The sequence below is a fragment of the Misgurnus anguillicaudatus genome, chromosome 23 (genome assembly GCF_027580225.2).
Source record: "Misgurnus anguillicaudatus chromosome 23, ASM2758022v2, whole genome shotgun sequence".
Classification (NCBI taxonomy): Eukaryota; Metazoa; Chordata; class Actinopteri; order Cypriniformes; family Cobitidae; genus Misgurnus; species Misgurnus anguillicaudatus.
This window is the reverse complement of record NC_073359.2, coordinates 380416-394502: the sequence shown is the minus strand read 5'-3', so window position 1 is coordinate 394502 and position 14087 is coordinate 380416. Positions and strand designations below refer to the sequence as shown.

At 36.5% G+C, this 14087-nt stretch overlaps 2 protein-coding genes across 2 annotated transcripts; both read right to left on the bottom strand.

Moving 5' to 3' along the window:
• Window positions 1-962: 962 nt before the first annotated feature.
• Window positions 963-3833, bottom strand: LOC141359358 (uncharacterized). The gene has a single exon (XM_073861675.1). It carries the CDS (start codon window positions 2932-2934, stop codon window positions 1885-1887), a length of 1050 nt encoding a protein of 349 aa, XP_073717776.1. The 5' UTR covers window positions 2935-3833; the 3' UTR covers window positions 963-1884.
• A 127-nt stretch (window positions 3834-3960) lies between these two features.
• LOC129453953 (uncharacterized) lies at window positions 3961-13112 on the bottom strand. Its single transcript, XM_055218367.2, is given in 3 exon segments — window positions 3961-7420; window positions 7422-9363; window positions 12661-13112. Coding segments are annotated over 3 exon segments (2343 nt in total). The 5' UTR covers window positions 13019-13112; the 3' UTR covers window positions 3961-7377.
• Window positions 13113-14087: the final 975 nt, after the last annotated feature.

Below are 14087 nucleotides of genomic sequence, written 5' to 3'. Positions count from 1 at the left end.
CGAGAATAAAGTTGTAATATTTTGATAATAATGTCATATTTTTGCATTAACGTGTTTGAAGTGATGTGAACAAGCAGATCTGCAAAGCAGATACCAAATTATACCAGTCTTATTAATAAAACCTGAGGGAGATGCGCTCAGAAAGGCAATTTAAGGAATCTCCCTCATATAAAAGGCAATATGGGGAGAGATAATGTGAACGAACAAAATTAGGTGCAGCTTAATAAAACAGGCATGCAGAATAGCGTGATGAATAATGTGTTTTGTTAATGCACATGGAGGCGCACCCCTAAATGAAAGTGCACAGGTGATATTAATCGTAAGGATGAGGGAGGAATGGAAAGACTCTGCGGCTTTGTGAACTAACAAGTGAGATAAATGCAACGATTAGGCTACGTTTCACTGGCGTGTTCTTATGAAAGGAACAATATAAAAGCTTTACGTTAAGTGAGGACCCTTATAAAACCCTAAAAGACAACATTGAATGTGGCTTAATGCATCTACACAGTAAAACACCAAATTTAGCAAACATTTTATTAATAAAAACATTTTGTGTACAGGCAAGCAGAAGATCCCAGAATAAGAACACAAACCGCTAAATGGCACGTTTGTTTCCTTCAATAAAAACGAGCACATTCTGGGCTTTTCTGCTTGACCATACATGCTTATTAATAAGATATTTTAGTGTGTAGTGAATTTAGTGTATTTATATCATTGTCCTAATGCAGTAAACAAGAATAAGCCTTAACTGAATATATTGAGTTAATTCTCGAAATTTTGGGACTTTATTCTCGTTAATTAATTACTTTATTCTCGCATTTTAATGACTTTAATCTCGAGATGGTTTTATTTTTTATTTTAGCTTGGCCCTAAACCTCCTTTGTACTATTGAAACTCTTTTAATCAGATTCAATGGATTATGCTAAGCTATGCTAAAAGAGCTAGCGCCAGACTGGATTCCAAAACGGCAAGAAATCAAATGATTAACTCTAAGGGAGCTGGAAAATGAGCATATTTTCAAAAAAGTGGAGTGTTCCCTTAAATTAATTTTAGGATTAGTCTGATCTCTGTCCCCTAATGGTGGGTTGCACCAACAAGGATTTGGCTTAATCTGTTGAAATCAAGACTTATGTAATAATTCTGTTGCACTAAACTTTAAATCTTATTTAAAAATAATTAGGTGTTACTCACAAAATTAAGACCGGTGTAAGTGTGAATAGACTGAGGTCAGTGCTCACTTTTACATTATTTTTCATAATGCAATGTGTTGCTTTATTGTTTATAAATCAACACATATCTGACACACAGTCTAAGCACAGGCACTAACAATGAACAATAACCACAAAAAGTTAAAATAGAAACTCTTCTACATCTCCAACATAAATAAATGTTTAACACTTGAGTCTTTCGCTTTACTAGAAACCACATAAAATATCACTTTATTTAAAAAAAATGCTCTCGTAATGCAGGCTCATGCAACCAATCGTGTTGATTTAACTTGAAGTAAATTTGCAGTGCTAGAATCTTTCTTAGCTTCCCTAGCAAATTGAATGCCATAGACCTCATCACAACCACCAAAAGTTTGTAATTATTTGCAGTGATTGTTAAAATGAGGCTGTGGTATTAAAATGATGACAAATGTTTGGAAGTAGTAAAAACGCAGTTCTTGGACTCATTTTATTTGAGTTTGCAGAACTAAAAAATAAAAAGGTGAACTTGTTGAAGACACATAAACCTTTCAACTTTTTCACAGGTTTAAGTACAGTTCACTCATTTAATTGTACCTGTAGTACATGAAGTGGAGATGGACAACCTAAAAAAACAATTAAGTAATAACTAAACAAAAAAGTAAGACTAAAAATAAAATGCAGATTCTTTTCATTTTTAATTGGAGGATAAGTTTTCTGACAACTTTTTGCAATGTAATTTTTGATGTCTCCCTACACTATTTGAAAAAGTAAAACTTTTTCCACATAGAGAACAGTAGTATGGTTTTTCTCCAGTATGCATCGTCTCATGACTCTTCCAGCTATAAAAGTTTGTAAATCTCTCTCCACACTGCGAACATTCGTATGGTTTTTCTCCAGTGTGTATTTTTTGATGAACTGTCAAGCCTCTGCCCGTTGAAAAGGATTTTCCACACTCGGAGCACACAAGAGTTTTCTCGCCATGTATTTTCTGGTGTATTTTCAAATATTCAATCAGTGGAAAACTCTTTCCACAAACAGAACACGAGCAAGAGTTCTTATTGGTATGAAGTTTCGGGTGTATTCTTAAACTATTATTGTGTGCAAAACTCTTTCCACAATGAATGCAAGTGAAACATTTCTCAGTTGTGTGACTTATTATGTGACACTTAAGATGACTTTTCTGTCTGAAGCTTTTTCCACACTGAGTGCAGGTGTGTGGTTTCTCTCCAGTGTGAATCGCTGCATGAATGTCAAGGGTCGCTTTATGTGCAAAGCTTTTTCCACACTGAGGACAGGTGAAGGGTTTTTCTCCAGTGTGAATTCGTACATGAGACCTAAGGTCTCCTTTCAGTGTGAAACTCTTTCCACAGTGACAGCAAGAAAAAGTCTTCTTGATTTTATTGTGAATCCTTATATGATACTTAAGTCGTCCTTCATATATGAAACTCTTTCCACACAGATGACATGTAAGAGGTGTCACCCCAGTGTGAGTTCTCAAATGTTCATGAAGGTCTCTTGTATCTTTAAAACTCTTTCCACACTGCTGGCAAGTACGACATCTCTCTTTATTGTTATGGTGTCCTTTCATTCGGACACTCTTTCCACGCTGATGGGAATTTTTCATATTTCTTTTCTTTGTTGATGTTTGTAAGTGATCATAAGATTTTTCTTCAGTAATGACATCATGTTTCTCCTCCACTTCATTTGTTTCCTCTTTTACTTCCATTGTCTCTAAAATAAACATAAACCAACTTATTTCTGTAATTTCATGCTTAACATAGGCAAAGTATAAAAAACCAGTTGAACCTATAAAGAAGTATTTCTGTGCCAAATGTTTTGCCAACGAAATTATTCGGACGAAAATAGCAAGTTCAACCGTGAAGATGAAAAGAACAAATACATTTGACTGAACAATGATGACGTTTTTGATGACGCGATTAAATAGCAATCAGAGTAGACATGGTTTTATAAATGCAACAAACATGTTGGCAGTGGCTGGGGAAGCATTTGGAAACAAAGTCTGAAAAAGATTTAAAAAAAAGTGTACAGCACTACAGAGCGGTTTCCTTAAGCCTAGTCCCTGACTAACTTGTTAACATGTTAGTGTTGTCCTGATCGAAAACAACTTGCACTAACATATTTTATAATGCATCAGTGCAAGGGTTGTGTCTCAAGATGCACACCAGTAATGTTGATTTAAAAATTATGCTTTCGAAAATGACTTAAATATTCTAATTTTGTCTAAGGCCTAGTCCTGGTTTAACAACCAATCTTGAAAATTAACCATGGTTTAACTACAGTTAGAAAAAAAACATGATTACCACAAGATAACCATGGTTTTGACAACCATGATTTTCAACAACCATACACCATGGTTACTGTAGTAAAACCACAGTTTTGCTAAACAAAACATACAAAAAACATGGTTACTACACTTTTACCACAAAAATAACATGGTTAATTTTCGTAAGGGAAAACCGCAGTGAAAAAGTACGGCTTACTAAAGTACAGCACGTCTATTAGTAATATTAGTGTTGTGTTTTTATTGATCATATCCATCTAAAATAAGTAAAACATATTTCTATGGAGAAATAAAACAATAGATTTAATACAAACTCTATAATAATTTAATTATTCTATTACTGGAAAAAATGTCTATTGAAATATTATAAAAATGTAGATTATTTTAAATAAAAATACCTCAACACATTACACATTGTATTTAATCAAATATATAAATAACTGTAGTGACTTCAACACGATAAAAAAGACTTAAAACAGATATTTATTGAAAATGAATAAACATTTCATTTACTTTAGGTTAACATCTTACCACAGCAGTTAGCCGCATCTCCATTATTAAGTTACAATTAACATCATCAACTCTTCATATAAACGGGAATCACTAAAGTATATTTTAATTCTCACGTGAGTTACTAAATGAAGAAAAAAAGAAATCGCTAGAATGTTAGACTGAATACACCCAGCGCCCGGGGAGCAATGGGGTTAAGGTGCCTTGCTCAAGCACGTCAGTCAAAAGCGGCCAGCCGTGAGACTCGAAACGGCAACTTTCGGGTTATGCAGGCTGAACTGCGGCACATACAAGTTTATCCATCACGTCTCGAGTGCATGCATACTGCCAGGCCGTTCCATCGCCATCTTTTGGCGCTTTTCCATTGCACAGCACCCCACGGCCCGGCCCAGCCTGGGTCGGGTCAGCCCACTTTTGGGAGCTTTTCCATTGGGATCACTTCGTAGTACCCGATACTTTTTTTCGTACCACCTCGGTTGGGGTTCCAAGCGACCCGAGCTGATACCAAACGTGACGCGTAAACACTGTAGATCACTGATTGGTCTGAGAGTATCGTCATCGGCGTCATCCTATTATGTAAAATATTAGCTTTAGCTTACTGCTAGCTTGCGCTGTCTCGAGCAAACATGTTGTCATCTGTGCTCTGCTATAAGTTTCCAAACACCCTTTTAGCGATGAAAGACATCCACAGGTTGTGAATCAAGAACACATAAAAGTTTTTTCCAGACTTGCAGTTTGTGGCGGCACATTCGCGACGTGCACGTCAGTATTATTTATGTTTTAATGCAACTTCATTGAGGCTCAGCGGAGCACCGTCGACTGACGCCACGGGTGTTTGAACAGAAACTGTCATGTGAGACAGAGGTAGTTATAAACGCGATGTGCAAAGTAAACATCTATTTGTGGTGCCCAATTTTAATTATGTGGCGGACTGATAAATAAATAAATGTATGGGAATGTACAACGACGCTCTCACTTGTATGATGTCACAGCCGTATGCAGCGCAAATATAACGACACGCCTATAATCCCTCCCACTGCGAAGTGATACTAAACTCAATGGAAAAGCTAACCACGCCAAAGTGAGGTGAGCTGACCCGACCCAAACCAAACCAAACCGTGGGGCACCATGCAATGGAAAAGCGCCATTTGATAAAAGCCAAAACGGCAACCGAGGCCCGATAGATAAATGTTTACAGGCCTTGCTGCATTAATGTTATTAAAATATATTTAATAAATGTGTAATATACATAGAGGAGATAAATATGGTAAGATTTAACGCGATAGCGCTGTGGGTCCGTGACTGGCTGTAGACTACACTCCCCTTTAAAAATAACCACCCTGCAACGTTATTTTATGGTTGCAAAAATAAAACCTAAAAAGAACGTTTCCATAACGTTATTATTTGGTTCCCAAAAAAAATAAACACAAGATAACAAAAAAATAACGTTAGGGGATTATGCGTTTACCCCAGCATTGTTTACCCCTGCACTGTTTAATGACATATATTTTACCACAAGCGTGCTGCTTAAAGGGACACTCCACTTTTTTTGAAAATATGCTCATTTTCCAGCTACCCTAGAGTTAAATTTAGATTTTTACCGTTTTGGAATCCATTCAGCTGATAAATTCAGATGACTATGACTAAAACTACAGTTGTGTTCAAAATTATTCAACCCCCAATGCTGTTAAGGGTTTTAGGGAATTTAGTGTACATTTGTAATTGTATTCAGAATGAAATCCTACAATGACTTCTTAAAGAACCATATGCAACTAAAATGACATCAATTGGTTTTGTAATATAGTAGTAAATGTTTCTTTTGTGAATTCTTCATTGACACAATTATTCAACCCCTTAAAGAACTACCACTCTGAAGAACAGAGGTTCATTGAAGTGTTTTCAATCAGGATTTGAAAACACCTGTGGATGTTAGGGAACAGCAATAAAGCCTAATAAGCACCAATAAGGCAGCTTTAAAATGACTGTGATACTCAACTCCTTCTAAACATTTACTGGTGTGGTAACAAACATGGTGAAGTCAAAAGAATGGTCCAGGAAGACAAGAGAAGAGGTGATTAATCTTCACAGGAAGGGCAATGGCTATAAGAAGATTGCAAAGATGTTAAACATACCAAGAGACACCATAGGAAGCATCATTCGCAAATTCAAGGCAAAGGGCACTGTTGAAACGCTTCCTGGTCGTGGCAGAAAAAAGATGCTAACTGCGACTGCTGTGCGCTATCTGAAGCGTAGAGTGGAAAAAAGTCCCCGTGTGACTGCCTAGGAACTGAGAAAAGATTTGTCAGATGTGGGTACTGAAGTTTCTGCTCAGACAATACGGCGCACCCTGCGTACTGAAGGCCTCCATGCCAGAACTCCCAGGCGCACCCCCTTGCTGTCTCCAAAGAATAAGAAGAGTCGACTGCAGTATGCCAAAAGTCATGTGGACAAACCACAGAAGTTTTGGGATAGTGTTCTGTGGAAAATTAGAACTGTTTGGGCCCATGGATCAACGCTATGTTTGGAGGAGGAAAAACAAGGCCTATGAAGAAAAGAACACCTTGCCTACTGTGAAGCATGGTGGGGGGTCAATCATGCTTTGGGGCTGTTTTGCTTCTGCAGGTACAGGGAAACTTCAGCGTGTGCAAGGTACCATGAATTCTCTTCAGTACCAGGAGATATTGGATGACAATGTGTTGCAGTCCGTCACAAACCTGAGGCTTGGGAGACGTTGGACCTTTCAACAGGACAATGATCCCAAGCATACCTCCAAATCCACTAGAGCATGGTTGCAGAAAAAAGGCTGGAACATTTTGAAGTGGCCATCGCAGTCACCAGACTTAAATCCGATTGAGAACCTCTGGTTGCAGTGCGCAAGCCTAAGAATGTGACTGAACTGGAGGCTTTTGCCCATGATGAATGGGCGAAGATACCCGTAGATCGCTGCAAGACACTTGTGTCAAGCTTGGCTTCACGTTTAAAAGCTGTTATAACTGTAAAAGGATGTTGTACTAAGTACTAAAATTGAATGTCACTTGGGGGTTGAATAAAACTGATAATGATGTGAGCACAGAAAAGACATTTGTGGTTATTTCATTATAAATGTTATGTTATATTTGTCTGACCTACACATGCCTCTTTGATGTAATTGTAAGCAGGATGACTGAATGATCAAAATCAATGTCAAACCGGCCAAAACAATCAATTTCAGTTGGGGTTGAATAATTTTGAACACAACTGTATATTGCATCTTAGTCAAAAGACTAAAAAACTAATTCAAAATCTGTCGTCAAAATTAACATCGCTTTTAAGTAACCTGATCCAGTACATGGCTTTGGTAAAGTCTTTAACCTTAATGAGTTTTCTGGTGTGACACTAAATGGTGACTTCGACTGAAACTCTTCCCACAAACACTACATTGATGAGGTTTCTCCCCACTGTGAACTCTCTCGTGAACTTTAAAAGTATTTAATCCAGAGAAGCTCTTTCCACATTGAGAGCAAACGTATGGTTTTTCACCAGTGTGAACTCTCTCGTGACCTCTCAAACTACTTGAATTAGAGAAGCTCTTTCCACATTGAGAGCAGATGTAAGGTTTTTCACCAGTGTGAACTCTCTCGTGAACTCTTAAACTACTTGAATTAGAGAAGCTCTTTCCACATTGAGAGCAAACGTATGGTTTCTCCCCACTGTGAACTCTCTCGTGAACTTTAAAAGTATTTAATCCAGAGAAGCTCTTTCCACATTGAGAGCAGACGTAAGGTTTCTCTCCAGTATGAACTCTCTGATGACCTCTCAAATGAGATGGATCAGAGAAGCTCTTTCCACAGTGAGAGCAGACGTAAGGTTTCTCTCCAGTGTGAACTCTCTTATGGATTTTTAAGGAATATAACCGAGCAAAAGTCATCTCACAATGAGAGCATTTGTAAGGTTTTTCACCTGTATGAGTTCTCTGGTGTGACACTAAACCGCCATGTTGACTAAAACTCTTCCCACAAACACTACAGTGATGAGGTTTCTCTCCAGTATGAACTCTCTGATGACCTCTCAAATGAGATGGATCAGAGAAGCTCTTTCCACACTGAGAGCAGACGTAAGGTTTCTCTCCAGTGTGAATTCTCTCGTGGGCTTTTAAGTGACCTGACTGAGCAAACGTCTTCTCACAATGAGAGCATTTGTAAGGTCTTTCACCTGTATGAAGTCTCTGGTGTGACACTAAACTGCTATGTCCACTGAAACTCTTTCCACAAACATTACAGTGATGAGGTCTCTCTCCAGTATGAACTCTCTGATGAGCTCTCAAATGAGATGGATCAGAGAAGCTCTTTCCGCATTGAGAGCAGACGTAAGGTTTCTCTCCAGTGTGAACTCTCTTATGGACTGTTAAGGAATGTAACCGAGCAAACGTCTTCTCACACTGAGAGCATTTGTAAGGTCTTTCACCTGTATGAGTTCTCTGGTGTGACACTAAATGGTCATGTTGCTTGAAACTCTTCCCACAAACATTGCAATGATGAGGTCTCTCTCCAGTATGAACTCTCTGATGACCTCTCAAATGAGATGGATCAGAGAAGCTCTTTCCGCATTGAGAACAGACGTAAGGTTTCTCTCCAGTGTGAATTCTCTTATGGACTGTTAAGGAATATAACCGAGCAAACGTCTTCTCACACTGAGAGCATTTGTAAGGTCTTTCACCTGTATGAGTTCTCTGGTGTGACACTAAATGGTCATGTTTATTAAAACTCTTCCCACAAACACTACAGTGATGAGGTTTCTCTCCAGTGTGAACTCTCTGATGAACAACAAGATTGTCTTTGGAGTTGAAACATTTGTCACATTGACTGCTCTGATACGGTCTCTCACTGGTGTGTAAACGCATGTGTCTCCTCATGTGGTCTTTATGTCTGAATCTCTTCTCACAGTGAGGACACTTGTATGTTTTTTCTTCAGTGTGAATTCTCTGATGAACACCAAGATTTCTTTTGGTGCTGAAATATTTGCCACATTCAGTGCAGTTGAAAGGTTTTTCACCACTGTGTGTCCTCATGTGAATGTTCAGCTTAGAAGAAGAGACATAAACCTTCCCACACTGCTGACAATGAAACATCTTCTTCTTCTTCTTCTTCTTCTTCTTCTTGTCTGTGTGCTCTTCTGAATGAAGTTTCTTCTCTTGTAAGGTAGTAAAGCTGATCTCAGATCTGGTGAAGAGTTTCTGTTCTGTGTGTTTTCTCTCATGTCTCTCTAAATGTCTCTGTGAGATGAATGTCTTTTCACAGGTGATGCAGGAAAGAGTTTGTGTTGTCCGTCGCTCTTTTGATGTTGAGGTCGTTTCTCCATCAGAAGATGATTCACGATTCACATCTGAAAGAAACATAATAAAAATTAAAATTCTCTTTTCACTTTTAACCTCTATTCAGACAGTAATTGTTTCTCATTGGAACGTACGGTTTTTCAACATTTATAAGGGGTAATCAATGATTTTATTGCGTCCAAATCCAGAATGTCATCGTTTTCCTCCAACCATCTGTATAAACTTCCTGGCCACCAAGGTCATGTGGTAATTTAATTCCTGTCCAAATTCACATCTCTGATTTTATAAAACAGGGTCACTGCAAAAGTCATTCTGCACATCATTATAGACCACTGAATATCACTGTATGGTCACACGCTTCACGGTTTTTATCATTTATTATTAGGGGTGCACCGATAAATGTTGATAATACCTGGACGATAACTTTTGAACAGTAAGTCCTTATTAATTTGAAGTCACTGTTAGTTTGAGTGGTTTATAAAATAAAAACGTGAAAAAGTAACACTCGTCAAACATAATTATTATACATATTCTTAATTATCATGAAAATACCTGAAAAGGTTAGAAGAACAGCGATATAAATATATGTCTAAGTCACTTCCTGGAGCTGTGTGTCATAGCTCCATGTCTATGGTTTGTCGTCTACAGCGCATATTGAGTTTGAGAGCGCCCTCTGGCTTTTGGATGTAGCATTTTATGCATTTTAAACACTGACCCACTAGATTAGACAGTCTTTGTGCCATTCACCATCATCAGTTAAGAAGGGTTGAACCTACCCTCTTAAATTATTCTCATCCCTTAGAGGGTTGAATTTCAGATGTTGCGATCGGGATTACACGTTAAACTCAACCAACAGATATAAACACTCTTTTGTGCCTGCAGCCATTCTGCTTCTCAGTTCTATAACTTGGTGATTTACTATTTATTGATGGTTTGTTTTTATTATTTTAACCATGCCTGTATGGTAGGCAATTTTTGTATTGGTATTGTTGTGATTTGTTACTATCTGTTGCACAATAAATTGCTCCATTGACAAATAAATAATTTGAACTTGAACTATGATCACTCATCTTTATAAACTGAAAGCTGGATTGTCCATCTAACAGTAACATGAAAATGTATTTCACGGCAAGTACCTAAAAATAATTAATTTAACTCTACAATACAACAATGTACACATGTACAACAACAGCATAATCATGCAGTGTTTTAACATATGGCTCTATGGTTTGTTTCTATTTATAAAACAGTTCCAGTTCTGGATTCTGATTCGTCAATAGTTGTACTTTACTCCACTTTGCGTTGTGAATAATACAATAAACCCGCTTACCTTACTGCTTCTTAAATATTGCTGTTTTACACATTTAATATCAGGGGGTCACTGCATGCCCTTAAAAATGTTGAAGACCCCTGCTGTCTAAATGAGTCTGAGATCTTCCTATAAATAAAACATTAAGCTCTAGTCTAGCGAATCCAATGCTCTAATAGTCATTAAACATCTAAAATTATCTTTTTATTCATCTTTAAACGTATTTTTACGTTTTATGAGTACCGTAATAAAAATGATGCCCGTCCATCCATCTGACATTTTGGTTTCGGTTTTAAAACATGCAGGAATTAGAAAATAAAGTGCAGCACTTGCTTGATGTTAAAATAATTATCAAGAGCGACAAGACTCAAACGAGTTACCGCCAAAATCATTATTATCAGGTCAGTATTTAAAAGTAAATTTTTAATTTTACACAATATCCGCCATGTTTTTCTGTCATATTTTCTCAATTTTCCCCAAAAACGCAATAAACGCCACTCCTCCTTTTCTGCAGAATGCAATAAATCTGCTCAACAAATCACAGCGCACACATTAAAAACAAACAATGGCGGCACGTTGAATACACGGAATCTTAGTTTGAATCATCTTGTAGGCTAATTAGTGAACAACAAACAAACAAAAACAAAATAATACTTTAATGGCATGGATAAATCTGCGGTGGTTTTCTGTGACGGGAAAGAAACATAAGCCATTAAAATATAATAATTTACTTGGCACTTGGGAGATAGAAAATGCTTTCTTTTATTTTATGCGAAGTCAACGAAAATCGAGCAGGACCAAAACATTTCACAGCTGATCGCTGTGAAAAATGTTAAGCGACGAGGTCCCAAGGATGACCGCAGCAATGGCAGTGTAATTAATATGACAAAGTAAATGTTTTGAGTAATGCCATTAATGTTTATTTTTTTAATCGGTGTATAGGCCTAGTCAACTAAATGAATATATCATGGCAAAGATGAATGCACATGTATATATTGATTCAACAGATTTTTAGCATTTTGGGAAAAAAATTGGATTTGGATTTATTGCATTTTGTGGAAAAAATAATTCGTTTTATAATAAATCTTTGAAAATAAAATTATGGATTTTAATTTTGTATATTTTTATAACCTAAAGATGCAATGTGAACGTTTGTAACAGAAAATAGTGGTTTTCATCTTGTCACATTCTTGGTATAGAAAACACGCTTTTTACCGAAATTAATCAAATGGATTTATTTCGTTTTGGAACCGAACTATTTATATATTGATATTGTTTTTGACTTTTTGTGTGTGCCAAATCTAGTAGTTTTACCAGTTAGTTGAAGGTATGTATGTGGTGAATTTGGACTATGCGAGTAAAATTTTCAACATGGTTAAATGCTAAAATTAGTTATTCAGAATAAAAAGAGATTGAAAAATCCTTTAAAGTGACACAAAGACCTTGTCTATGGGTTCAAGAATAACAAAATACTGGCCATTTAACACTCGAAAGTCATTACTTTATTTTGTAATGTTTTTATAATGTTTTTACTTCGGACGTCGCCTGAGGAAATCCGAACTTACACTCTGTCAACTTCAAAGAGGTGTAGTTCTGTCATGTTTTGTCAGCTTCCAACAAATCATTGTTGAAGTTTGTTAACTGAGAATGTCAAAATATAAATAACTCATTTTTGAGAATATGCTTATTACTGACTCCAGCACGGGTCACAAATAATGCAGCAGCAAACAGAAATGAAGAAAGAAAAGGGTGTTCTTCAGAAAAAGAAAACTCATATACAAAACAATGGCTGATGGTTCTGTCGAAAATGGTTTAAATATACATTTGCATGAAGCATATATTTGTCCACACCCATGTTGATTAGAACATTAAAACTTTGTTAATTAATATTATTTAATTAAAAAATTGTTAATTAAAGTAACTTTTAAAAACAGATAAAAAGTCTGAATAATTTGCGATTAAATTAGATTTAATATTTTAACCGCTTGACGGCTAGTATTTATTAATTAATTGTGAAAAGACAACAGAAGAAACATACCGGAAAAAATAAAATGATTGTCGTCGTCAAAGTCATAACTGTCATCTTCATCAGTGTGATCTTCCTCTTCTGTAGGTTCAGTTTTTATTTCCGTAGTTTCAGTTTTTATTTCCGTAGTTTCAGTTTTTATTTCTGTAGTTTCCGTTTTTATTTCCGTGGGTTCAGTTTTGATCTTCATCATGAGTTTCGTGCAGTCGATGAGTTTGACTGAACACATGTTGAGTTTGGTCTGCAGGATCTGCTGCTGTTCTCCAGCGTTACAGACAGAATCCAGAGACTCTGTGGAGGTTTGATCAGTAGATTCATCATCCTGTAAACCCTCATCAGTTTCTTCTGATTTACAGAAAATTACATCCATCTCATCTCTCAACAAATAGAAGCTAAAACTGATGTAAACACAGCGGCTGGTGCTCGTGTCTCTTCTTCTTTCTTCTTCTTCTTCTTTGAGCTTATTGGCGGCTCGCATTCTTAAAAGAGCATTACCCATCTACTGTGGGTAATGGATCAGAGACACTATAATCCATCCCCCAGACCATTCAGGACTCATGCATTCGATGTTGCTGCGTGTTCCAGCTCCTTCATCTACAGCTCAAGTCCGTCACAGTCCAGAGAGGATTCATAATAATAATAATAATAATAATAATAATAATATCTATATTCTATTTATTAAATTAGTACTATTTAAGAAATCAATTAATAAACTATCCCCTTCCTCTAGATCCAGAACGCAGCTAACAATTTTTGGTTCCCAAAACGTTCCCCTAACGTTAGTTTTTGGTTCTCAAAACGTTCCCCTAACGTTAGTTTTTGGTTCCCATAACGTTATTTTCCAAGGTTTGTTTTTGGTTAGCCAGGAAAGTTTTCTTTACAGAAATAGAACGTTACTTTTAGGTTATTTTAACGTTTTCCTAACGTTAGGAAAACGTTAGAATAACGTTAGGAAAACGTTACAATAACGTTAGGAAAACGTTAAAATAACCTAAAAATAACCAAAAAATTTTGTTCTGTATAAGTTATTTTTAGGTTATTTTAAAAATAACCACCCTGCAACGTTATGGGAACGTTATTTTATAGTTCCAAAAAAATACCCAAAAAATAACGTTCTGTATAAGTTATTTTTAGGTTATTTAAAAATAACCACCCTACAACGTTATGGGAACGTTATTTTATGGTTGCAAAAAATAAAACCTAAAAATAACGTTCCCAGTTAGGGGAACGTTCTGTGTTTGCTGGGAAGCTTCTTTAGTGTTAGTTGTTGTACACCTTTCTTCTTAAATTCTTATATTAGTTTAGTCCTTTCCTCCATGTATCTATTGCATTTAATAAGCACATGCTCCACTGTTTCTCTAAGTCCACACCACTCACACAATCCTGTAGGATGTTTTCCTATTACATGCATTGTTGAATTAAGTCCTGAATGACCAAGT

Bases quoted from the DNA above. Each gene is read 5' to 3' on its own strand.
- LOC141359358 (XM_073861675.1), bottom strand. From the start codon at position 2,934: ATGTTTATTTTAGAGACAATGGAAGTAAAAGAGGAAACAAATGAAGTG.